Source organism: Cladophialophora psammophila (genome assembly GCF_000585535.1).
Source record: "Cladophialophora psammophila CBS 110553 chromosome Unknown aczJe-supercont1.1, whole genome shotgun sequence".
In the NCBI taxonomy this organism is placed as follows: Eukaryota; Fungi; Ascomycota; class Eurotiomycetes; order Chaetothyriales; family Herpotrichiellaceae; genus Cladophialophora; species Cladophialophora psammophila.
The window spans coordinates 2935177-2960678 of record NW_006912922.1 but is presented as its reverse complement, the minus strand read 5'-3'; the positions used below and the strand labels follow the sequence as shown (position 1 = coordinate 2960678).

The 25502-nt window shown below is 50.7% G+C and overlaps 10 protein-coding genes across 10 annotated transcripts; 6 read left to right on the top strand and 4 right to left on the bottom strand.

Annotated features, from left to right (window-relative positions):
* Positions 1-93: 93 nt before the first annotated feature.
* Positions 94-2784, bottom strand: A1O5_01033 (acetoacetate-CoA ligase; the record flags this gene model as incomplete). Its single annotated transcript, XM_007741652.1, has 12 exons — positions 94-574; positions 635-704; positions 769-1125; positions 1190-1254; positions 1311-1435; positions 1483-1563; positions 1619-1763; positions 1813-1994; positions 2047-2144; positions 2201-2435; positions 2489-2592; positions 2688-2784. 12 exons carry the CDS (start codon positions 2782-2784, stop codon positions 94-96), a joined length of 2040 nt encoding a protein of 679 aa, XP_007739842.1.
* A 1010-nt stretch (positions 2785-3794) lies between these two features.
* On the bottom strand, positions 3795-5514 carry A1O5_01032 (uncharacterized protein; the record flags this gene model as incomplete). The annotated part of the gene is made up of 4 exons (XM_007741651.1): positions 3795-3893; positions 3954-5009; positions 5068-5363; positions 5424-5514. The coding sequence occupies 4 exons, from the start codon at positions 5512-5514 to the stop codon at positions 3795-3797; spliced, it is 1542 nt and encodes a 513-aa protein (XP_007739841.1).
* Positions 5515-6947: 1433 nt separating this feature from the next.
* A1O5_01031 (uncharacterized protein) lies at positions 6948-9141 on the top strand (the record flags this gene model as incomplete). The annotated part of the gene is made up of 7 exons (XM_007741650.1): positions 6948-7292; positions 7349-7367; positions 7414-7608; positions 7670-7965; positions 8023-8229; positions 8291-8802; positions 8856-9141. The coding sequence occupies 7 exons, from the start codon at positions 6948-6950 to the stop codon at positions 9139-9141; spliced, it is 1860 nt and encodes a 619-aa protein (XP_007739840.1).
* Positions 9142-9512: 371 nt separating this feature from the next.
* A1O5_01030 (uncharacterized protein) lies at positions 9513-11049 on the bottom strand (the record flags this gene model as incomplete). The annotated part of the gene is made up of 6 exons (XM_007741649.1): positions 9513-9799; positions 9850-10137; positions 10184-10475; positions 10530-10768; positions 10821-10890; positions 10969-11049. 6 exons carry the CDS (start codon positions 11047-11049, stop codon positions 9513-9515), a joined length of 1257 nt encoding a protein of 418 aa, XP_007739839.1.
* Positions 11050-11509: 460 nt separating this feature from the next.
* On the top strand, positions 11510-12575 carry A1O5_01029 (uncharacterized protein; the record flags this gene model as incomplete). Its single annotated transcript, XM_007741648.1, has 5 exons — positions 11510-11686; positions 11736-11813; positions 11867-11909; positions 11974-12409; positions 12461-12575. The coding sequence occupies 5 exons, from the start codon at positions 11510-11512 to the stop codon at positions 12573-12575; spliced, it is 849 nt and encodes a 282-aa protein (XP_007739838.1).
* A 202-nt stretch (positions 12576-12777) lies between these two features.
* On the bottom strand, positions 12778-13440 carry A1O5_01028 (uncharacterized protein; the record flags this gene model as incomplete). Its single annotated transcript, XM_007741647.1, has 1 exon — positions 12778-13440. One exon carries the CDS (start codon positions 13438-13440, stop codon positions 12778-12780), a length of 663 nt encoding a protein of 220 aa, XP_007739837.1.
* Positions 13441-13849: 409 nt separating this feature from the next.
* Positions 13850-15206, top strand: A1O5_01027 (uncharacterized protein; the record flags this gene model as incomplete). The annotated part of the gene is made up of 3 exons (XM_007741646.1): positions 13850-14245; positions 14299-14855; positions 14906-15206. The coding sequence occupies 3 exons, from the start codon at positions 13850-13852 to the stop codon at positions 15204-15206; spliced, it is 1254 nt and encodes a 417-aa protein (XP_007739836.1).
* A 545-nt stretch (positions 15207-15751) lies between these two features.
* Positions 15752-17585, top strand: A1O5_01026 (uncharacterized protein; the record flags this gene model as incomplete). The annotated part of the gene is made up of 7 exons (XM_007741645.1): positions 15752-15820; positions 15874-16137; positions 16232-16436; positions 16484-16674; positions 16741-16906; positions 16962-17212; positions 17259-17585. The coding sequence occupies 7 exons, from the start codon at positions 15752-15754 to the stop codon at positions 17583-17585; spliced, it is 1473 nt and encodes a 490-aa protein (XP_007739835.1).
* A 2177-nt stretch (positions 17586-19762) lies between these two features.
* A1O5_01025 (uncharacterized protein) lies at positions 19763-21948 on the top strand (the record flags this gene model as incomplete). The annotated part of the gene is made up of 7 exons (XM_007741644.1): positions 19763-19938; positions 20032-20131; positions 20201-20484; positions 20565-20899; positions 20955-21051; positions 21113-21250; positions 21303-21948. 7 exons carry the CDS (start codon positions 19763-19765, stop codon positions 21946-21948), a joined length of 1776 nt encoding a protein of 591 aa, XP_007739834.1.
* A 1179-nt stretch (positions 21949-23127) lies between these two features.
* On the top strand, positions 23128-25338 carry A1O5_01024 (uncharacterized protein; the record flags this gene model as incomplete). Its single annotated transcript, XM_007741643.1, has 1 exon — positions 23128-25338. One exon carries the CDS (start codon positions 23128-23130, stop codon positions 25336-25338), a length of 2211 nt encoding a protein of 736 aa, XP_007739833.1.
* Between the last annotated feature and the right edge of the window lie 164 nt (positions 25339-25502).

The window sequence follows — 25502 nt, the reverse complement described above, 5'->3', positions numbered from 1 at the left end:
ACATTGCAACAATATGTTGACGTACACGGTGCCGAAGAAGACGTCGTTCTGGCTAGCATGTTTGCCTTTCGCCCGTACATAATTGTGTGCTTTTCATAAATGCGGACCGCCTTTCTCCATCTCTTTGGCCATCTTTTCAATCTCATAGAACCTTTCAAACCACTTGATTTGCCTCAACTCCTCCTGAGTCAGCTTCAACCTGGAAAATGCTTGTCTACCTCTACACAGCACCGCCTTGACCTGGATCTCCAACTTCTTCCCATTAGCGTTGTACGGTACTTCCGCAGTCTCGAAGATGAAAGCGGGGACATGCCTCCGACTTAAGTTGGCGACGATCTGCTCACATATCGCCGACTTTACCTCTGGTCGCGGATGCCGCGTTCCAGTGCTGACATGCGGAGTGCACTTAATGAAGAGCACGACCCGTTCCGCCGCGTCAACAAATGGCGGTTCAACACGTTGCTGACCGACCACGATGGCATCCGTTATAAGGCCATTGAACTTCGGTGTCGCCAGGATGTTGTAAATCTCGGAACTGCCAAACCGCACACCTGATGGATTGAGCACTCCGTCGCTGAGATGCACTCAGCTTTGTATGGGCTATTGAGGATGTTGGGATAGTGAACAAACGTACCTTCTGCCAAGAACGTAAATACCTTTCGTCTCTCGATTGACTTGAATGAAGTCTCCGTGTGTCCACACATCTAGAAATTTCATGTGAGTCTTCCATATGTGCTTCTCTGAGATATCTAGCAGCACTCAACTTACGGTGGAAAATAGCAAAATATGAGTTGTAGTATCGCTTGCGCTCAGGATCATTCCAGAACTTGGCTGGCATGTTCGGAAATGGTTTTCGGCAGACGAGCTCGCCGCTTTCTCCGTCTTGGAGCGGCTTCCCTTCAGCAGAGAAAACGACAACATCCATGCCGAGAGCCTTGACTGCCATCTCTCCAGGATATGAAGGTAACGAGCGAGTGCCGTGTAGAAAGGCACCACAGAGCTCGGTCCCTCCAGACATGGAGATCTGACAAACAGGGCCGAAAGCATCCGCGAGCCATTCCGCGAGAGGAGGTGTCAGAACAGCCCCTGTGGATATTATGGAGTGAAGGTGGTGACAGTATTTTCCTGGACCCAAACAGCTTAATAATCGAGATAGATGAGCTCCTGAGGATATCCGTGAGCGACTTACTTGGCTGGACCTTCAGTTTCTGTAACTCCGAATAATACCGTGGCCCAGCACCAAACGAAGTGATTCTAAATCCTATAAGTAATGGCCACGTATGCTCGCTAGGCACAAGAGACTGCCGAACCTATTCTTGAAAAGGACCTCCAGAAATTTCTCTGCACTTGGGTAGAATGGACTGCCATCGTAGAGAATCAAGCTGGCGCCGACGAACAAAGCGCCAATTGATATATTCCACAGAGTCCATCCGATCTGAAAATTGTTAGACGCGTCTCGACAACAGAATCGTAATTCCTTACGTTAGTATACTGATAATGCAAATCGTCTGGTCCAAGGTTGTTATGGAGAAGATACTCTTTTACGCCGTTTATGACGAGTCCCTATAACCAGTCAGCTGTAATCTCCGGTTAATGGCCACAAATCTTGAACACGTACTCCATGTGAATGAACTATTCCTTTTGGAGTGCCTGTGGTTCCCGAAGAGAACATGACCACAAATGGTGTGTTGAAAGAGACTTGCTTGAATTTCAACTTTCTGCCGGTTGCCCGTTTAAGGAAGGTGTCGAAAGAGAACCTAAGGCTATGTCAGAATCCTGACTTCATCAACCAGTCTTCTTCGGACTTCAGACCATTTCGATGTAAGGTTCTGGCATGGGCCAATAATGATCGCCTCACACTCATTTATCTGCTGAAGTTTTTTGATCGACGAGTCAAGTTTGTCAGAGATATCGTGCCTTTTCCCCTTGTAGGAGTATGTAGACTCTGCAACGAGTAAACGCGGCTTTAGTAACCGAAGTCGATCGTCAAGGGCCTAATTAGTAACTCAGTAAATATCTGCCGAGCCTGCAATCTACAGTGCGAACCTTTTCCCCCATGTCAGTTGCAAAAGAGCTGAATATGCCTCCTACTGCAGCTGTTGCCAGTAACAAGGCAAGTGAACGTATGCAATTTGATCCGACAACTGCCTCAAATCAGTACCGATATTTGAGACAATATGACCGAGAGGTGTAAATATACGTGCGACAACTTCTCCCTTCTTGAGGCCAGAGGACTTTAATGCATCGGAATATTGTTGCGTCAATTCCCGCAAATCCTGCCATGAGTATCGCTCCGGTTGCGAAATGTTGCTTTCGTTCATGTCGATGACGGCCACTCCGTCAGTCTTTCCTGCCAGTATGTTCTCACTGAAGTTCAATCTGGCGCCTTCAAAGAAGGATGGAAATCGATCGATGACCGCATTATCATCTATAGCCTAATTTTGTCGTAAGCAAGCTTGACAATGTCAGTCAGGATCTAAACTTTTACCTTGACGGGATGTGCTGACTCTTTGATACCTGCAAAGTCCCAAAGTGTTAACCAGAAGTCGTTCAGTCGATTTGTGGAAAATGCATGTAGATCGGCGTAGGTAGCTGAAATCAAGAGACGTTAATAGGACTTTCCCGGATGTAAGCACCGCTGAGCCTATGGCTTCAATAATCCACGATCTGGAGGATGAAGCTCTTACTTAGCTGTTGACTGTACTTCTCGTTCAGATATTCTCGGAAATCGTCTAGCTTGGTCCTTAAACCAGGAGGCGGTACGTAGGTTGGAATAGGCGCCATCCGTATCTGAAGCCCGTGGTAGCGATCTGGGTCGGTAAGTACACGATTCTGTTGGGCTTGAAAGTACTTTCTGCGGATGCGAGCAACGGCATCTGATGAAAAACTACAGTCTACCTGATCATCAGCAAGATGAATCTCTTCATTTCCAGAAATCAAAGCCTCCTCTAGCGCGTCGACTATCCCAGCTCACATTTCGGACGGATCATCGACGTCCGAACGAAGCCTTGCACGCTAGTTCAATCCCGGGTCAGTATACAAAACCAGCCACTGGTCCGGGGGGTTCTCATGATCGATGCATTCTGCGCATCTTGCAGGCTAATGCAAATGCAGCGAAAGTGGGGGATTCTTCTGGGCGAGTGGCCACGTTATTATTAATATGGAGGCGCCTTCATCTCTGACAGGAAAGGATCGAAACGTATTAGCTTACTCGGGACTTCCAGAAAGGAATTGAGAGCCGAAGACCCAAGCCTGCCTGACTTGTTCTTGGCAACACCTCGGGCCGAAAGCAAGCCCCTTTTCCTCCATGCCGAGAACTAACTCATCCGAAGCATCCATTCGGAGCCAGGAGCCTCGCTCGGATCCACTAAAATCCGAGCGATGCTCCACGACTTCCTCTCCGTCGTATGAGAACGCAAGATGTCCCGAAAGGTCTTTACACATTTCGGGACGGTGTATTTCTGCCAGCAGACCTCGTAGGATCATCTCCTTGCGGCGTGGCGGTTCTCGTGTCGACGATCGATACTCAAAAATTTCTCGGCCATGTGGTCCATGTTATTGGGCGATGCGGAACGCTCAATTTGCTAGTGTTTGGACTGCTTTACCTCTTGATACAGCTCGACAGGTGGAATGCCCCGCAAAGAGAGGACGATAACACCATTGGCTTTGTCGCCCTGATTATTGCTCGGGAGTGCAAAGCATTGGAGTCAAGTTGCCGAGCTCGAATTTTAAAAAGGTAGATGTGGCCGAGTTTCGGGTCGAAGCGTCGAGGGTTATTGTCGAGCTGTCGACTATCATGTGAATGTCTCGAAACCTAGAACTGTCGAATTGACCATGTCGAATGAGGATAACAAGTTCCATCCGGCTGAGTCTGGGCTCATATAATTTCCCAACTGGTAGCAGAAGATGTTAGTATTTGTCTCGAGAATGGTTGAGAAACTATAGTGACTTACATCGCCCAGATTTGTCGAGCCAGATTGTGCGTTGTCAAATTCGAGAGTATCGACGTTCAGATGCAGCATAGGAGCAGTACTGCTTTGCTGCTCAAAGATGGCAGTGCTTTGCACAGACGCAGGTTCAGATTCTTTTGCCTTGGCCGCTTTGACCAGCTTGGAGGCCACATTTGCTGCTTCTCTCGGCAAAGAGATAGACACCTGCGATGAGGTGAGGAATTCGATATAGCCGAAATGTCCAGCACAGACATCCAGAAGCCCCAGGTCGGCAGTTGCGGTTGACAAGGTTGGGTATTTTAGAACATAGATGAATAGGTTTATAACGGCGTAGATCGGATAGTAAAATGCCAGCCATGACGGAGTCGTTACATTTGTGTTGATAAGGCGAATGGCAAGGATTATCTTGCGGGCCGATTCAGCAACAGTGATAGACGAGGAAGCTATCTGTGCTTCGAGGGCAGCGTCAGAGCCGTCCGAGGCGAATCTGGACGTCATCCAAGGGTAGAAGAAATGCGCATGTACCGCCATGAGACTCCCATATATGGAGAAGTGAAGATATAGTATGTGGATGAGGCGACGAGTCGAATGGTGTGGCCTAGCCAGCGTACCAATCTTGAACTCGGCAGGCATTTCATCAAGCAATTGTTTTAGTTGAGCATGAAAGTGAGTCACGCATCTGATGAGTTCATTCGTCGACATCGAGAGAGCTTTGAAAGACAAGAGCTGACGGGAGATCTGTGAGTGTATTTTGGAGTAGCGGATGCCAATAGAGAGGGTTGGTGAGTGAATGTTGCTTCTGCTGGGTACTGTTGTGGGAATTTGAGCACTGATATTGTCGTCATCAATGGCAGACGGCCGGCTCCCACACAGTGCAAGATGTTTCTCGAGGGCATAAATCGTCCACCAAAGCCAGTTTCTTTTCAGGACTTCATTTTCAGAATGCCCCCATGTTTTGTCCGGCTGACGATGAAGACCCTTAGATTGAGCCAGATGGACGGCATTGGAGCACAAAAGATGCTTGAGAGGAGCGTTGCCCAGTCCTTCGACATAACATGCCTACAAAGAGTCAGTATGAAACCACTTTCTCTCCTGTCCCAGTTGTATCGCAGCATACCATGAGTGTGAGGGCTCGAATCGCCATCAAACTCGAAGGAGGCAATACAAGCCTTGTAAACACCGATAACGCAGTCTTGAAAAAGCGGCCTGCCTTCGCCTGTGCCGAAGCGAAAGAAACGTTCGGGTCTTTCGCGAGTAAGCTCCGATAACCACCAGCAAAGACAGTGTTTCGAAGGGCCAGCCAGGCAGCTCCAGTGGTTGATAGCTGATTGTAGTATTGAGCTTTTAGAAGGGCTTCCAAATCCGTGCGGTCGATAAGTCCAAGGTCGGCTTCCCAACAATTCTCGTAAAAGGCTGAAAAGGCACGAGTCACCACAGCCTCTTGTGAGCATCAGACATGAAACAGCCACTCACCATTCACATACTCCCATGCGGTTGTTTCACTTATTTCTGGCGAACTCGCACTGGCTGACACATATTTTTTATGTGGCGTCCGCCGGACCATGTCCTTTGTGAAACGCTTCGCCGCCGCCCCAAAGTCACGATTTCCAGTAACACTCCATATCCACTTTGACCCCGTCTCAGAGCAAATTGACGTCCAAGACCAAGGCTCATGATACTCCCAGTCTGAGCCGTCACAGGAAAGTTCGTCGTCACTCGGGTGGGGGGTTGAACTGTGCGAAACTGCAACGTCAAACGCAGAGGCTAGTTCTCTTGAGCGAGCTGCGGATCGAGCTTCAGGGGAGGGCAAGCACTCAGAATCATTACGTGTCTCACGAAACCCCCGACTTATCGGAGACCTGAGAGCGTGTACCGTCTCCCACGAGTGACGATTAGCCGATGTGGTGGGCTCGTTCTCGGCTTGGAATGCGGAAAATGTTGCTACACGTTCTCTGGAAGCACCGTTGAAGAAAGATTGTGTTGGACTCGAATTGTCGTCTGCAATTCTGCTATTCGGATGTTGAGCTTGCCAGACCGTCTCGCTATATTCGTCAGGCGCGCGCTCGTCTGCGTCTTGAGCCTTGCGTTTTCTCCGTTGGACCGGAGGATAGATGCATTCTTTCCTCAGTCTCACACAATCCTTGCAAGGCTCACCGCCGGTGCCTGTCCAAAAAGTCACTATCGCACCCAAAGGGAGTGTGAGAAGGGCTGTCTACATCTGACTTTCCTCTGGCGACAGTTGCGACAAGCAGTTGCCACTCTTTCGACCCTGAGCCTTGGCGACCGCGAGGACATTATGATCAGTGTCTGATCGCAAAGAGAGCAGGGCAGTTCAACTTTCAGGAGCAGGGAATTAAAAAGAGCATCGATACCGAGTATCAAGAAGTGGAAGAAAACGCAGGAACCTCGGGAAAAGCAGCAGTACTGGGTAGAAGTTCTGGGAGGCGAGCTTAGCCTTTGGCCCAATTGAGTTGGCCAAGTTGGCCTACTAATAATTAGCGCGTGCACCCTGCCTGAAGCAAGAGCACTGAGTGAGCTGCCAATGATTGACCCTGGGGCCCGAATCCACATGGGCTCCCAGCCCACCAGCCTGGAATCGCGGGGCTTAGTGCAGTGCGACAAACCATGTTCCAGGGGGGGGGAAATACGAGTTAGGCTGGAAACTTCCCCCACCTCCGCCTAGGACCTAGTGGCCTCCTCCCCCCTTCCATCTCTCGCGAGGCGAGCCCACGTTACGACTAAAACCTTCCCACAATTTCCACCCGGTCTGCATTGAAGCGTTGGAAGACATCGCCATGGCCCAAGTGTACGCAATCACAAGGCCTCTATGCTACTGCTGAGTGACGAGTCAGAGCAGCAACTGACGAAGCAAAGTCTAAACGGCAAGATCTGAGCTGGCCAGTCGACTACTTCAAAAGCCAGAGCACGAGCAGCACCAAGTCATCAACGACATGGTATTGTTGCCAAATCGTCCAAATCAGCAAGGGCAAAACTACCATGGAACGCGTGCTGCAACTCGACACTTTGCAGCATCCTCAATCAACATTTCAACCTTCTGATCACAGCAACTTTGATTCCCACTTCGATCTCTCGGAGGCCGTCATGATTGATGAAGAACCAGATGCTCTTGGTCACGATTCCAGACTGTTCGGATCGAGTGAAGTCTTGGCAACAGACATGTTGGACTTGGATGCTTTCATGTCGTTTGACGCCTATGAGAACGACCAATTCGTAGCCGACAATGCCGCGCATGAACGACGAGAAACCTTGAATCTCCAAGCGACAGGTGCACTTTGCTACGAGAGCCCAAAGTCATCCCGCAATTCAGAGGAGTCGCAAAGTGTAGGATGGCAGACATAATGACCTACCAAGCATTTCAGCGGCTGATACAATGACAGATCATTCCAGAAAGTTACGGTGAGTCTAGCCCGCAGGGTATCAGCACGTCAAGTAATTTGCCTAGGTCCTGGGGGCTGGCTGTCTGTGTGCTCGCCTCCGGGTCTCGCATGGATACAACAGCGTGCTGGGGTGGATGAATTTGCAAGCATAGCTGCAGATTTGACTGCGGCTTGGGCAAAGCAACTGAGATTGGAGCGTAACGAGCCAACGCTGCGCACTTCTGAGCCTGAGCCTGAACTGGCATGGAAATACTCATATGGTGATGCAGAACCCTGACTCTAAAAGGCCACTTTTAGAGCATCCATACTGACTAGCTATAGCATATTTCGAGAGATCTGTGGATTCAATATTCGAGGTTGTCTATCGGCCGGAGTTTGAATTGCATTTGCGTGGTCATGTTGAGAATCGACAAAGCAACGACGATCCTGCATGGTATGCTCTTCGTAATGCAGTGTATGCCTCTGGCTGCCGCCTACATCACTGTGAGAACCACGCAGCCAATTTCACCAGTATTCAAGAAGAAGCCTGGGGTTATTTTTCCAATGCACTCTCCGTCCACAGTGAACTGCTGCTGAGAAGCCCCTCTCTGCGAGCTGTTCGAGCATTGTTGGCTATGGTTAGTGATCCACACGAGCAACCCCAATGACGCTATCAAATGATTTGACCAAATCAGGCACTATTCGCAGAAGGGCTAGGAAGCCCTGCCTTGGGATCTGGTCTGATTGCGAATGCTATCTTCCTATCACAGTCCCTTGGGTTGCACAAGAAAATCCTGCTCCCAGAATTGCCACTGGACTCTGAGACATTACAGCGAAGTTGGCTTTTCTGGGCAGTATATTGCTGTGAAAAGAACATTGCGCGGAGGACAGGGCGATCTTCCGTACGTACCCAGGCTCCCGCAATGTCGTTATCCGGTTACAGATCGACTGACAGCTCTGCAGGTCATTGACGACGACGACATTAGCTGCGACATTCCTGCGGTGGCCCACTCCAGGAGTACGATCGACCCCATCATTATGAAATACATCGTTGAAAGCTGCCAGATCTCGAGCCGAATCTGTAAAAAGCTGATGTCGGCGAAAAGGCTGGACAATCAACCCGGGAAGTTCTTGGGTATTGTGGCCGAGTTCGATAATGAGATTCGGAGATGGAAAAATTCCATTCCGGTCGCAATGCGGCCCAAGGATCATCTCAAGCAATTCGAAGTCTCCCAAAACGCGAGCTCCTTGGAGAAAATTCTGATACAAAGCTCATACTATGACCTTGTGATGGTGATCCACGCCCCACTTTCATACCCCTGGATCACCAACAGAATTCAATACGACTCGAATACGAATATTCGCGCCAGAATAGAGGCTCAGATTGCTCAAAGCTCGGAAGAAACGGCGAGAGCCGCCCGAAATATCATCATCATGGCCAGAAACTTCGAAATAAATGGAGCAAATACTCACGCGTAAGATAAATCTAGTTCACTAACACGGCGACTCTGTACTCATGGCGATACAGATTTATGCTGCACTATCCCATGCACGCCTTTATAAACTTATTCATATACATCATCCAGTCTCCGAGGCTGGAGTCCGTTCGGACAGATCTTGCACTACTAGATGTGGCAGCGGGCTATTTTGGACAGATGGATTTCATCACTGGCTCCAAGCTGAGCTTCCCTTTCACACGGGACATTGCAACATTTGGACGTCAGATAATGGACACTCACGCCAGCCGACCAGCAAACCCACCCCCATATCGAGGACCCTCTCCTACTAAAATTCGAAGTGTTGCGCTTGGGTAACACAGTTGGATCCCGCAGAAGACGAGAGTTCGGGTTGACATATTGTCATGCTAACATCAATCTGAGTCTTCCACTCGACAACAAAATCTAAGAATCGAATATTAATATCTGCAACCCCGATAGCTGCGACACCGACAATGTGTTGTCTACTACTTCTCAGCTCAAAAATGGTGTGGCTGAATGTGTCTAACGTCCCAAGCCCCAAGCAGAAAAAAAACAGGTTGCCGAGAAAGACGGTCAAACAACAACAACAACAACAACAACAACAACAACAACAACAACAACAACAACAACAACAACAACACACTTCTGGGCTTTAGATGTCCGTTGGCTTTATATTCATTCTTAAATCACGGAACAGACACATCCACTCAATCTATAAGCTGGACCGCATTTGGAACTGCGACCACCTTTACTCCATCTACGTCCATTTTTTGCAAGCCCACCTTGAACATGGGACTCTCTCGAAGTTCCGAGACATAGAGCTTGGATGCAGTTTCCAACGATAACGCAACGTCTCTGGCGCCCCTTGGTCGCATCCCATCCTCATACGCGGTCACTGCATCTGCCAGCGGAGATGTCCCAGAAACGGCCAACTTGACTGCATCCACAATTTCGGCAGCATCTTGCATTGCATTATTCAAGCCCTGGCCCCGGTCTGTACTGCGTCAGTTTAACTAATCGTCCCGCGCTTAGCTTCTTACTCACTGGGAAGCATTGAATGCGCGGCATCTCCTGCAATTGTGACGGTTCCCTTATGATTGTCCCAGAGGGTCGGAGACCATTGTTGACCAGGATCTGCAGGTAGCACAGCATCATCTGGAAGAGCAGCAGCCGCAGTTGAAAACGGTTCACAGATCCTGGAACTTCTTTCCTTGAAGAATTTTAGTCGTCCTCTTGGGTCTTTCAAATCAGCCGCGTTCGGAGCTCCCCACCACGCATGATGGATTTGGAAACTCCACGTTTCTGGCTTTTCAGCATTGGAGCCATCAAGTACTGTAGTTGTCAGTGGATGATCGCGAATCGGGAACCAGAGACACACTTGTCAAGAGAAAGATACCGGACACTTCGGGGTCATAAAAACACGTTCCAATTGGATGATATTTTCGGAGAAGGCGAGCCGATTCTGGTGTGAAACCAGAAGCAGCGTGGTTGATGATAGTCATGCCTGTATCATATGGTTTTGCGGCTTCTGGCCCGACCAGATATTCTCGAACCTTCGACCTTGAGCCATCGCAGCCTACCATGAAGCTGCCTTTTTCTCTGGAGCCGTCATCGAATATCGCCGTCACGCTCGCGCCTGTCGATTCCACCGAGACAAGTTTCTTTGCGAACTATTTCACACCATCAGCCAACATTGCCACTCTCTTCGGGCTTGCGGAATTCACCGATATGTTGAGATCTTGCTTTGACGTCAAAAATTCACGCAGTTTTTTCCTCGACACGCGAACCATTCCTGGCATTGCTATTCTAGCCATGACCTCTCCGGTCTCCCCATGAACGTGCGGGATAGGAATCCCCTCTGTTCCGTCATACGCAGGATCAACGAGGGTTTCTTTAAATCTCTCTTTCAAGTCTTCCGGAAGCATTCTCATCAGGAAGTCCTTTCCCCAGTGCAACAGCATGCCTGTTTCTTGGTGTCAAGCCTGCTTTATAGACCTCGCAGGAGGTGTGCTTACCCCAGTCTCGTGTTTTATTCCAGTAATCATCCGCAGAGTCCCGCTCGAAGATTGTGTAAGAGATGTTTTCCTAAAGTCTCACTGTCAGTCTTCAGCTCTTTTCGATCTTCTCAAAACGCCTAATTTCGACATCGAAAGCAATACCTACCTTTTGCAACCCTTGTGCGATAGCTAGCCCGCAAGTGCCGCCCCCAATGATGAGCACGCGGAACTCGTCCAAAGAACCCATTGTACAAACGACAGAAACGGACTGATCTGATCTTGGATACAGTTCTTCAGCACGCCGTGTTCGCTTGGCGTAATCGCAGCCTGTATATACTTTGGAGCCTTTGGGACGCCAACATCAATCTCGCGAAGCCATCTGCATGTGACTGGGCACAGAACAACGGCTCGCTCATATCGGTATGATCACATCCTTCCGACACGTCGAAAGGGAAGGGAAACCCGAAGTGCTTCTAGATCACAGGAGTCCGGGCCGAAGCCATTGGTGGCCATATCCGGGGTGAGCACCAGCTCGGACCAGACACATCCGAGGCGAGTATCATCCCAAGCTTGTCCAAAAGAGTGTTTTGAGATCACGATTACTCTCGGGCGAAGGAGGATGGCGTGCTATACTTGTAAGAACGCGTCCGGTCTACAGTTTCGAATCCAGTGTCATCTCGTCAACCAAATTGTTGCTCACTAGACACATGGCCAAATTTTCTCGACTTGTCCGTTTCGAAGACCCAAGAGGTAATATCCACTACGGCGAAGCTGGAACAGAGTGGCAGAAAGAGCTTGTAGGCCAGTCCGTTCCTACATATGACATCTCTGATGCCTTTGACGGCGAGTTTGCCCTGACCGGCAAAAATGTTGAGATCGCAAAAGTAAAACGACCTCCATCAATGACATCAATGACCAGCTGATATATTATAGGTTCTTTGCCCTGTGACTTCAGTGCCAATTATCATCGGAATTGGACTAAACTATAAAGTTCATGCGGAGGAAGCAAAGGTAGCATCCATAATTTCGAATGATCCTCACCAAAACTAACAAGCTGTGTTCAGCTGCCCATCCCCGAGTACCCGGTGGTGTTTACCAAATTTGCGGGTATTACGATTCCTTTTCCCTTGGAAGGATTGACTTGCTTGCACAGAAATCTAACGCAGGTTAGACACCCTTGCTGGCCCTTTTCAAGACATCCACGTCGGCGCTATCGCAAAGGAACTCGACTACGAAGGCGAACTGTCCGTGGTCATCGGCAAAGACGTGAAGAACCTTAGATCTGGTGAAGACCCGTTCGACTACGTCCTAGGGTACACCGTTGGCAACGACGTGTCTGCTCGATATTGGCAGTGGCCTAAGATGTCAGGCTCCCAGCATGGCTATGCCAAATCCTTTGACAATTTCGGTCCTATCGGTCCGGTTATTGCCTCTCGGACAGCTATCCCCAAGCCTGAAAGTTTGAAGTTGAAGACCTGGGTCAATGGCGATTTGAGACAGGATTGCAAGACGGACGATTTGATCTTCGGCATCGCGAGACTGATCGAGCATCTGAGCCAGGGGATGACGCTTAGGAAAGGGACTGTCATCATGACAGGCACACCCAAGTAAGCGCCGTCCGCGTCTGAAGATGCGTGCATTACTAATTTATGCTCTAGCGGCGTGGCTGCTTTTTTGCAGCCTCGGAATTGGCTCAAGGATGGAGATGTGGTCAAAATCGAGATCGAGGGCATCGGTGCGATTGAGAACAAAATGGTAGTTGCTGCCGAATGAGACGAGATGCGGAATCCTACTCAGGAGAAAGCCTGGGTGTTTGCAATACGGCCATCAAACACGAAGCAGAGGCTTTTTCTAGAATGAATGTTCTTTTTATGGTCTCATGACGATTCAATGTTTCTATCTTCGATTACCTTGGCGTTGAAAAGAAGTTGAGTACTGAACTTGAAGTATATTCATTTCTCGTCTGCAGAGTTAATCACGGTGCAAGCGCAACCCAAGGGATCTCGTGTCTCGGCCCAATCTCTTTTCTCACCTTGATATCCCTGATTTCCTCCCCCGAAAGCCCCTCCTCCCCGTCCGGGGTCATCTTGCTCAAAATCCTCTCTGCCCACGCCGGTGGATCAATATCCGTCCCGACAGGGTTCTCCCTGAACAAGGGGCCCCTGACAAACGCATCCGCTTCCGCTGGCGTGTCAAAATTTTCAATCTGGATTTCGACCTTGTTGCGCTCGGGATCGCGGTAGTACATGCTGCTCGTCATCCCGTGGTTGACCGCCCAATACGGCTCATGGCCCAGGCTTTTGAGATGCTGGTACACCCTCGCCATGGCCGTCAAAGTTGCAAACGTGAAAGAAACGTGCTCGAGACCAGCAACGTCGGAGCCATCTTTGGCTTGTGTCTCGGGTGTCATGAGGATGCCGACGCGGTGGTGTTCGTAGTCGTAGCGGAGGAACGCGAACGTCTTCTCTTCCAGGATGATCTCGCCGTTGAGCAATTCCTGGTAGAATGTGACCATTTTGCGATAGCTGGTTGGCGTGGAGCGGAGAACGATATGCGCGAGACCAATGGGACTTGGTCTTGGAGACATTTGTACTTCGACGCTATGCTTTGTGCTGTCCTTGTCGGTGATTGATCCCATGTTTGATTCGATGTGAGTTATTCCTTCGAAGATTATTCTATCGCAGAGTAGTAACTTCTTCGACGGGACAAAGTCATCTTGATGTTGATTCGGATGACTTCTCCTCGCTTTTCGGTTCAAAGCCTTGCCCCAGGTGGAGCTCGGGCTCGGATTTGTAGGGGAGGCAAACTTCGGAATAGGAGGTATCCAAGGCCGGTCCGAGAAATTCGGTTGCACGTTATGAAGGGTGTCGATAGGTGGGCAATACACCTTTCCGTGGTAAGCCTCCCTCTCGACAGTAGCAGCAACAACAGTCTACTCACCAAACCAATGTCTCGAATTGTTGGCAATTACAGAACAACATAAGTTTATGTCCAGGAAGTAATTTCAGTACTCCAAGAGTCGAAATATTCCGGCGACTGTCTTCATCATGAACTCCTTCATCATTAAAAACGTGCGCCTGTTTGACGGCGAGAATATACACGAGGATAGCAGCGTCCTCGTCGAAGATGGCATCATCAAGCAAGTCCAACAAGACATCGAAAAGTCTGGTCTTCTAATCTTTTCAAAACCGGGCCACACCTTACTCCCAGGCCTGATCGATGCGCACAGTCATCCGTATCGAGAATCCAGGCTCTCGGAGCAAGCATTTCGATTTGGAATCACCACTTTAATGGACATGCACAATTTACATGACAACGCGGTCCAACAGAAGCAATGGGCAAAGGAAAGAAAGGATTTCCCGGATATCAAGAGCTGCCATTTTTCCGCGACCATCGAAGGCGGATGGCCTGCGTGGGTCGAAAAGAGGTTGAGTAACAATGAGGTGGGTGGAATCAATGGTTCTGAGAGGTTCCGTGCCAGGGCTGATATTTTCAGTTTGCTACTTACGACGATTGGCCAAACGTGGCGACGGAGGACGACGCTGAACCTTTCATTGAGACGGCCATTCGCAATGGTTCCGATTACATCAAGTTGATGCACGAAGCTGGCAGGGCTATCGGGATTAAAAAAGGTCTGATTGTCCAGCCGCGAGAGGCAGTACAAGCGGCAATAGTCCGCGCGGCACACGAGCGCGGACTTAAAGTCGTCGCTCATGCCTTGTCGCTCAAGGACACCTTAGAAGTATTAAGGGCAGGCGTGGACGGCCTCGCGCACACATTCTTCGATGAGCCCATCACCCCGGAGGTCATTGACCTGTACAAGCGTAACAATGCCTGGGTCAATCCGACACTAGTGGCCGCAGGGTCTCTGACCTGTGAGTCGAAGGAGATTCTCAAATCCTTTTCGGAAGACGAACGGGTCAAAAGTAGGGTCTCGACCGAAGACGTACAGTTGATTCATGACTGCTTGCATATGAAGTCGCCAGGAGCGAAATGGGAATACGCCATTGATAGCGTGCGACAATTGAAAGCGGCTGGGGTTGACATTATCTGGTAAGACCCAGTCTCATTCGCCACATCGGATGCTAACTCTGTCAATTCAGTGGCTCGGACGCGGCAGCAGGAGCTCCAGGTCTAGTGTTTGGAGCCAATCTACACATTGAAATGTATTTACTGGTGAACAAGGCTGGGTTGTCACCCATTGAGGTATTGAGAGCCACCACAAGCGTGACCGCCGATCGTTTCGGATGGTCAGACAGAGGAAGAATAGCTGCTGGGTTAAAGGCAGATTTACTGCTTGTTGAAGGGAATCCCTCGGTCGACATAACCGATCTGCTTAATATCAGAGGAATTTGGCGAGATGGGGTAAAATTCAACGGGCATCCAGGATTCTCCCAGAATTGAGCAACGTAGGTAGAACTATGATAATATTGCTCTGGTCGTTGAAAGTTGAATGGGCGGTGATAGCATTCAGATCCTCTCGTGCCGACTCAGCAGGAAAAGCCAAGCCTGGTACTGTACGCCACTTGCACGGCGAGAGAGTCGCAAATTCATCTGAGAACAAGGTGGTATCTGCTGTTCAGAGAACCTAGTTGAACGATGGTTACTTCGTCCGGCCCGAGGTCAAAACGGTCGATACCTTCTTTGGCATAGTCATTTGATCCACCAGCTCTTCGGATCTGCCCCAGTATGGACAGACGTGGGACTTCGGGGTTGATTATACGTTTTCTCGGCACCAGCGGTAGCCGTGGAGTAAAGATGGAGTGTCTTTGTTGGAAGAGAATCGAATACATTGCTATAATTGCTAGCTGTGCAATTTTAGCTACTGGCATTGCCATTTTTTTGCTCTTGGGTGTTGAAAGAAAGTTGTATTTGTCCTTACTACTTCCCTCCCAGTCTTGTACAAGAGAAACTTCACTGGCTGCTAGCGCAGGGCATAGCTAGAGGAAATGGGCTTCTCTCTGAGTAAATTGACGGCGCTCGGAGTTGTGCTGATGGCAGGGTGGCTTGTGTCGAAGGTAATTGTTCAATTACCTCAGAATAACCTCTCGAAAGGCTAACCTCGTCCCAGGTGGTGTACGCCTTGTTCTTCTCGCCTTTGTGCAAGATACCTGGGCCCTTTGTGGCACGATTGACGCCATTGTGGCTGAGATTCGTTGACCTGGCAGGCAACCGCACATCCACCATCAACCGGTTGCATCAGCGCTACGGCTCGACAGTGTTGATTGGACCCGACGAAATCTCCTTGGCCGACATCTCGAATGTAAGAGAAATCTACGGCCAAGGGACGAGCTTCATGAAAGCTCCCGTCTACGAGTCAATGACCATGCCGCCAGTAAGTTGATTTCCAAATTGTGTCATTCTCTCGGCGACACAGTCCCTCATTCTGATAAATCCGATTGCTGACACGACTTTCGAGCGGATTTCAGAACGGGGTTTTCAGTATGAGAGACAAGATTCAGCACAGTCAACGGAGGAGGCTGCTCAGCCACGCCTTTTCCCAATCAAATCTGCAGGAATGCGAGCCTCTCATACAGAAACAGATAGAGACTTTGCTGGATGTACTGCAGAGAAATGCAGGTACTCCCATAGATATGCTCAACTGGTTCAGGCTGACAGCCTTTGACGTCGTCGGTATGAGAAACACCATTGATTCCCTAGCATGCCTGACCTACCTTCAGGAGAACTCTTTCTAGGCCAGTCGTTTGGCGGGCTCGAGTCAGGTGTGACCCCTCAATTTTTGAGTGACATTGAAATGTTTTTTATCTTGGCCGATCTGCAATGGAACAACCCCTGGCTCGCACGACTGATCCTATGGATTCCTTTGCCTTCCGTTCGATATTTTCTGGGCGCAATGCAGAGACTAGCAGATGTGAGTACCATATTCTTCATCAACGGTAATATACCAAAGGCCATGCCGCTCACCTCTCTCCCATAGTATGGAGAACAGGCTTTCCGCCGCTATGTTGACCAACATGGACGGAGTTCAGGACGCCGAGATCTTTTGACAAAGATCCTTTCAGCCAAAGCCGAGACTGGGGATAACCAACTGAGTGATAAAGAAACATCACTCGAGATTGGCAATCTCATCTTTGCCGGTACAGGTAGGCCGCCGCCACGCACATGAGTCCAGCAAAAAGTGTCGCTGATCGCATGGAGACACCACAAGCACCACTCTGACGTTCTTGTTCTGGGAGCTTTCCCGTAGCCAAATCTGGCAGAAGCGATTGCGGGAGGAACTGCTGGCTCACACTGACGGCTCGCCCACCTTCCAACAAATTCAGGACCTTTCTGTGCTTGAAGCAGTAATCAACGAAGCTCTTCGGCTGCATCCAGCGGCACCTGCGAGTCTCCCCAGAGAGACACCCGCGGGCGGCAAAGAGCTGAACGGCTTTTTTATTCCTGGAAAGGTAAGGAACAGCGGGGATATGAGTGATTGGCGCTGATCCTTACCAGACAATTGTGTCTATGCAATGCTATACGACGCACCGTGATCCGGCAGTTTTCCCAGACCCGGAACGCTTCGCGCCCGAGAGGTGGGTGGACCCCAAGAATATCTCGTATGAGATGAAGGAGCTCTTCATGCCGTTTTCGAAGGGAACGAGAGCATGCCTGGGGAAGAATCTGGCAATGATGGAGTTGAAACTGATCACAGCACATCTGGCGCGGCGGTTCGAGTGTGTGCCTGCCCCGTCGACCACGGAGGAGTCCATGGCAACAAAGGATCATTTTCTTCTCGTTCCAGTCGGAGGGAAGTGCGAGCTGATATTTAAGGAAGTTTGAGTACTCGTCTCGAATTAAATCGTGGTGTGGAAATCTTGCCTGGGAATGGCAAATTCATGGCCAGCTGGACCCCTCTTCCTGTCTGGAGTGACGCCGCCCCTTCTCACCCCTGGCTAGCTCGAGTGACTATAATAATGCCGAATCGACATGGTCCGGTTCTGCCTTGTCCCTTGTCTGAGATTTCAGCTGTCGGCGCACGTGATTTATTGCAATTGCTCATTGGTGTACGAAATGTCACTGGACGTAGGTTGTCAATGAGAAGATACTCTCAATCCGCATTCAAAGTCCAAGAGTTCCAGGTACCCAGTACAAGCCGGCAAGCAAGCATAAGGGGAAAATCGAGGTGCCACTTACAGAAATGAGATAGGGCGGCTTAACCCACTAACGACTTCGCCTCTCGGGAATTCTCCCCTGGCCCTTCCCTTCCCAAACGATCAACTTCGCGCACAGTCTTCCTCGTCAAAGAGATCTCACACCCTACAAGTTTCGAAGGACTTAGCCATCGGACTCTCTATCCGATACCGCGTAAGGAGCGAGAACCGACAGCATGCGATCTGCCGGCCAAGTCCCATGCTGCAGAGAGATCCGAGACCGCGACCCTAGACTCTACCGTATGCGCGGGGACACTTCACTTGCGCTCGCTCTGAGTCTTTGAAATTTATGATCTTGGTCATTCGACTCACTGCACGGCGATGGAGAGATTATTAGGTCTAGAGTCCTTGAATCGTTGGCGGTTTTGGAGTACATCTGGAGCGCTCGCTCCCTCGGGTAAAATTTGAGAGGGGGGAGAGAGTTCAAGGCACCACTCTCACGAGTCGAAGCTATATTGCCACTTTGCCATGAGGCTAGCAACATAGTGTAACAGAGCACTTCGGGGTTTCGGCGTGCACGTGCAACAACGGAACGAGAACGCGTTTCTAGTTGGCGCTGACAAGGCAACACCACCACCAACACCACCACCAACACCACCACCAACACCACCCCCAGAGAGGCAGTGGCTAGGGCAACGAACGCCTAGCACGGCGGCGGCATTGAAGAGCTGGGACAGGACCGATAAACACTTAGAAAATAGGTAGACGGCACCAAAAAACCATGGGATTCATGATACTCTTCTCAAACTGTAAAGAATGGCACTCTGCCAGCACTGTAAAACTGTTCAGCACTCCCCCCTACCAGCCCAGCCCAGCACAGCCACTTTGCCTTGTTACAATAGAAGGAGTATACAAGAACACAACGATCCTCAAATCGGAAATCAAAGATAAGGGCTGGTTGATGGCGTATCCCTTCCATCCCTCCACAACTTTGGATAGCGAAGGAGCAAAGGAGGAAGAGCAGCGCCACAATGGCAAGGAATTGGCTGCAAGAGCTCAATCAATGACTAGCTAGAGTAGCTATCTATTTTTTTGGTGGGCTGTTCGGTGGCTGTCTCTGAGAGAAGAGAAGAGAGAAAAGATGAGGGGAAGAGTGGGTGGAGAAGGCTAAGCAGGGGCGCTATGCCAAGCCGTGCCTCGGTCTTGCTCGGTGCACCTGCCTTCCCCATCCAACTACCAGTCCAAGTATGTACTACTGTAGGTATAATACCCAGTACCGAGTCCGGGGTGCAGATGCAGACAGCACGATACTGGGTAAATGACTTCTTTTTCTTCTTTTCTTTTTTCTTCAGCTTAGATTCTCGTGAATATGCAATCCTTACCGTTTCAAAAGTTTCTCTGTCCTTTCGGTGTGCTGTGGCGTCACCCCCTGCTCTTGTTCTGGCCGTACTGACAGCTACCGATCCTGTCGTGTGACTGACGGTCCATCTCTCCCATCTCTCCCATCTCTCCCATCTCCTACCCTGGCCAACCTGGCATCAACATTGCATTGTTTCCTCTTCTGCCGAAATGCGGGGTATTCGGCCAAGAAAATGCGGGGATCCTTTTAGCCAACCCTCGCCAGCATACTCTTCGCAGCTTTATACAACCAGGGCCTCTACCCCAAAATTGTGGGACATTCCTCCGCCAGAGTCTATGTGCCAAGCAAGCGGCATCGGATAGGAGGCCAATATGGCACTCTTGGCGGTTGACCGCTGAACGTCTATACAACTGCCGATGCATGCCGTAGGCGGAATATATAACCACGGTTGTCCACCGCCTCCTCGCCAGCTTCAGGACTCCTAGGTTCTCCCATTCGTGTTGACAATGGCTACCACCGACAGCAAGTCCGAAGAGTTTCGGGTCGAGCCCGTAGAGGTGATAGACTCCTCGCAACATCACGAGAAGACTGCCAGCGAGCAAATCCAGATCCCTTCACCGGAAGCGGTTAAAGTGAAGCTTTCCTGGAAGACTTGGGTTGTTGTCTTCATCTCCTGCTTCGCGTATGGAACTGTCCCCCTCCTCCTTTCACTCTTCCCCCCGCTAGTCAAGGCTCCTTTCTTGTCTGCATATCAGCCATTTTGACGTTTCGCCAGCATTACGACCCAAGTCTTCGTCGTCGCGGCGGCCACATCTGTCATCGCCTTCATCGTCCGTGACATAGGAGACGCCCCAAATTCGACGTGGATCATCCAGGTTCGTCGACAACATAGTGTTTACGTGTTTCAAATGGATCCTGTTCTATCTAACCTCGTCCTTCTACAGGGCCCGTTGTTAATGCAGAGCGTCCTGTCACCAATTGTCGGCCGTCTCTCAGATGTTCTAGACCGCAAGTGGATGGTGAGCATCCCGCCCATCATCGCCGCCGGCGGAGCCGTCGTCTGCGCCCTATCGAAGGACATGTCTATGCTTATCGGCGGGGGTATTCTAATTGGCACCACTCTCGCCTGCATTTCCATTGTGCAGTCCATTCCCTCCGAGGTCCTGCCCATGAAGTACCGCCCTCTTGCGAACGGCATGGCATTCGTGGGAGGCGCTGTAGGAAGCCTGTGAGTAGACCTCCCCCCCCCCCGTTTCCGTCTGTTTTCTCTCTTCACCTACTACAAAATAAGCTGATAGCGTGTAACAGCGTCGGTAAGCTCGGGGCTGGTGCGGTCACCAACATCTCAGCCTCAGGTTGGCGCTACATCTTCTGGATGCAGGTTGCATTCCACTTGACAACCGCTCTGGGGTTCCTCGCCTTCTACTGGCCTCAGCGCCGCTCCGACTACCCACGAATGACCTTGCGTCAGATGTTCTGGGCCATCGACCCTATCGGCTCTGGCCTCTTCATTGTCAGTACTACATTAATGCTCTTGTCCCTCAACTGGGGTGGGAGCCGTTACCCTTGGGCCAGCGGCCAAGTAGTAGCCCCTCTGACTGTTGGTTGCGTCGTTTTGGTTCTGTTTTGTGTTTACGGCAAGTGTTCCCCGCCGTCTAATTTCCTACCGCTCTTCCAGCCTTCGACGCTGACTTGAAGTAGAATGGAAGGGCCGCAACGACGGCATCATCGCCCACGTCTTTTTCAAGGGTGGCCCCAACTTTTCCCTGGCTATATTTGCCTTCGCTGTCGAGGGGTGAGCACTTGATGCTGTGGCTAAATTGTGGCATGAGCTAGGAAGCTGACTGGGACCACAGATGGGTCTACTATTCCGCTGTCAACGCCATCACGCCTCAACTTGTCCTTAATCTTGGTTTCGAAAATAACTCGTGGGATATTGCGGTGCGTCAGATGTCTTATCAAGTGCCGATCCTTGTTACCTCCATCCCAATCACGTATGTCCGTCCTGTCCCCTCCGGACCTGATTCGCTTTTGACACTGGCGCAGGTGGTATGCCACACGCTACAAAGACCTCAAGTGGCCGCTTGTGGTGACCTTCACCCTGTTTTTGATCGTCACCATCCTCTATGCAAACATCCGTCCTTCCTGGGCGAACGTCCAATATGTCTTCAACGTTCTCTGTGGCATCGGCCAGTCCGGGCCGCTCACGCTCATTGTGGCCACGGTGCAATTTACCGCTCCTCACGCGTTTCTTTCTACCGCCACTGGTCTAGCGTTCACCTCCCGCGCGATCGGTGGCGCATTTGGCGCCGCAGTCCTTAACTCCATCATCAACGGGTACCTGTCGTCGCATTATGCCAAGGACGTTGGAGGCGCCGCCATCGACGCCGGTCTGCCGTCCTCCTCCGTACCAGACCTCATCATCGGCATCCGCAGCGGGAATAAAACCCTGCTGAACTCGATTGAGGGGCTCACGGATCCTATCCTCGCCGAAGCAGTGAGTGCGGGCCACTGGACATACGCGCACGCATACCGTCTGGCGTGGTCTAGTATAATTCCCTTCACCGCGCTCGCCATTGTCGCCGTCGCCTTTTTGAAGGAGGTCAAGAAGCTTATGACGGATCGCATCGAGGCGACGGTGGAGAAGGTGGACAAAATCCAGGAAGCGAAGAGCGTTGATAACGAGGTGTGAAAAACATGCCCCAGACTAGATCCGCCAGTGGAAATCATTGCTGTTAATATTGCCCCGCTGGTCACATGCATGTGCTAGATGGGATGGCACCTCGTATCATACCGGGGAAGGCCTGGCTGTTAGCCCACTAGCCTGAGAGGATAGAAGGTGTACCGAAGACTGTTTTGCTATCATCCCAGAGTCGTCATGGTGCTTGAACGATTCTTTGTCACGGGCCCTGCTATGTATCTCTATTCCATTCCTAAAGTCGACCTGCATCAAGTTCAACAATAATGTCTCGTGCAGAGCGGACTCTACGGCAGCGTACGGGTGGGGACGAAGAGTCATGCCGGTTTATGCATTGCCCTTTGAGTCATTCATACCATGATTACGATTGACGCATATTTGTTCAGGATAGTAGACCACACACCTATGCCAAGCTAAACAACTACCACGTTATAGCCTTGCGCGCTGGGGCCTGCGAGAGTGTACTGCTTGTATGCTGCCACTATGCTGCTTGATTTTGTGATGTGGCTATGTAGTTGGAAGAAGTCTCACAGTGGCCGATTTGGTAAAAGCTGTTGGGGCAAGCGGTTATGTTTCTGGCGTTGACTGGCTATCTCAACTCGAACGCAGAGACCAGATAGCCTTGCTCGTGTTTCGCGGCCCCCAATCCTACTCGTGGGGCCGGAACTCGTATCCAAGAAAGCTTCAGGGCAAGATAACCTTTGACTCGTTGCTTAGCACGGAAGACCTATCCAGAAGCATGAAAGCCTGTTCTGGACGCCATTGAAGAGGGAATGGACGCCAGGCTAACCTGCAGCGACAGGCAACATCGCAAGGCATGCTGCATAGTATGCCCTATCACAGAGGTCCCGAATACGTCGACCACAAACTTGCAATGCTCAGGAGATGGAAAGTCTTACCTCTGCCGGTCCTGTTATCCCAGTGCCTTTGCCCCTTCTCCCAGCGGTTGCCCGCTCTCTATCAAACCTATCCCCCGGCTGTGACTTTTCTGCGGACTTGCGTATCTAGAGAATGCTCCTTTGTCTAACCTTTGAAGAGGCCTCATGGTTTAACGTGTGCTTGCTGAACACCTAATAGTCATCCGTTATGACATCTGTCGCTGTGTCCAAGAGGGCAATAACTGACCAATATGACCTGGGACAGATGAACAGACCGCTTTTCTCGAACTCTCCTATGGTAGCCGCTACCAACGCCGCTACCTTCGAATCCGATCGCCGGTACAAGCTATCCGCTGACCTCTTGAGAAGGTTGTTCGACCTCTTCTGTCTTGCCTGGGTCGTCCCCATTGCTATCCTCCTCATCCTGAACTACAACAACTGGACTGTCGGTGCCGGCGTTGGTTGCCGCCTCAAATGGCGCAAAGACCACTGCTACATCGGCCTCTTGGGCACCGACCGGTCTGATACCTCGTCGAGGGCGGCCAAGCTGGATCAAAGCGACCACGAAATCCTGGGCGCGTTGCAACTTGTGGCCAAAGCACTCGAGGTCTGGTTCAGCATTGTGGCCACAAGCTTGATATATGACTTGACAATGCTGCTGGGCCGGCAGGGCACGGGACTTCCGATGGCGTACCTTTTGACGCATGTAGAATTTGGAGACATATCGACGATTTTCAGCCATACATTCTGGACGTCGTCCGGCCTCTTCAGTCGTCGGAGGAGAGGAAGTCTTGCCTTGTTTGCAGTCTTGGTTGCCCTTTTGTGCATCGCCTGCAACCTCATGGGCCCCGCTACCGCTGTACTGGTGATCCCGACGTTAGGATGGTCGGAGAGTACCGTTCCCGGTGCCGAAAGATTGAGGGAGATAGCGGCGTCGGATCCTCCAAGCAATCCTGCGGTTGCACCTGGCTGTGATGCTTCATCGCTAGCAAGTGGCAATTACACTTGTACAGATTACTACCTACCAACACTGGATGCCCTATCATCAGCCATATTATTTGGCCTTCAAGAGTATCAGCAAGGTTATGGTGTGAATCTCGGTATCTTCCGCGAGAGTGGCTTGTCATTCGCCTTCAACAATACAATTTTGGCTAGTGAGTCGATTGTATGGGCACCGAACCGCCAGGTCATACGAGAAATGTCTAATGACTATGTTGAGTTCCAAGCAACCCAAGTTGCCAATAGAACGTTCGAAGAAGCGAGGTCTATCGCCGCAGCATGGAACCGAAATCTCGACGAAGCTCTCTACAACTCCTACCGGAATGTGCTCGACGTCTCGCTGTCACGCCAGGGACCCAGCCTCGGAACAATGGTATCGCGCTGCGCTAGGGGAAATGCCACGGAGATCGTTGTCTCGGAGGCGAAATCTGTGCGCTGCTATTATTTCAACTGGTCTATTGATGGAGTCTACAACGGATACCAGTGTATCCGCGTTGGTCTCGGGTGGAACAATGCCAGCCTAGTGAACTCCCATTTCCTTATCGGAGGCATCGCCAGCACGCCAAAGGCAAATGTCTCAGTCGGCGCCTACGCAGAGACTGAGAGCATACTCCTGGGGGAGGAATCTTTCTCATGTGTCTTCCAGAGTGAAGGCACTCAACCTTGCGACTGGGATCTTCTGTTTTCTGGAAAATCCCCAGGTGCCACAATCAACCTGGCAAGTCAACAACAATACATCGAGTATGTCTTATCACAGCCAGGCGTTACCAATGCCACGCTCGTGTGCTATAGCAATACTTATCTCGCCACCGTTTGGTACAATATCGACATTTCTCCCGAGACGAATTCGCTTGGTCTGGTCAGTCTGATTTCGCCAGCTGGTGACCTAGTTGAGAAGCAGCAGCCCATTGCCTTTCATCCCGACTGGGTGCTTGCAGCCTGGGCAGTGCCCCGATTTGGTACGGTGGATGGCAACAGCGCGGCAGCATCGAATCTGGTCAACGCACTGCAAACGGCCGCCTCCACACAACCGCCTCAGACATTCGGTGAAGACCCCGGATTAGTTGCAATCTCTAACCTACACGCAGGGTCATTGCTCCATGCCTTGACGTTAGTGGACTTCACAACGCTGAATGCTACCGACGCTCCTGCAGGAGACGATGCGCTGCATCCGCGTCTAGCTATGTCGCGAAGGCTCCGAGTCTGGGCATACGGCCACTCATCGCACACATTTAGGGTCGGTATGGTCGTTGTGATTTTTGGTTCACTTTGTGTCTTTCTTCGCGTGGGCCTCGGATTCTACATCGTGTCGAAGCACAGATCCACAACCAAATTCCTCTCTGCCGCCTTGAGATATCGGCCGACTGACGATGAATTTGACAGTCTTAGGAAGAAGTCTGATATGGCGCATTTCTCCCTCAGAATGGTGCAGAAAGACGCTGGGGCGGTGGACTTTGTTCCGCCACAAGGGTATGTGTGGTATAGGCCTGTGCACGGGTCTGTATAGTGCAGCTGCGGGCAGCGGCAGGACGACTATGTCTCATCGTGCGTGTTGTATTGTTATGAAGCGGGGTTCTTCGTCCTGTCGCAAACGAGTCATTCTTCATCCGGAAGAACCAGCATCATAGCCCACCATTGGCGTTCCTTGGAGACGAGGAAAAAGCGCAAGGT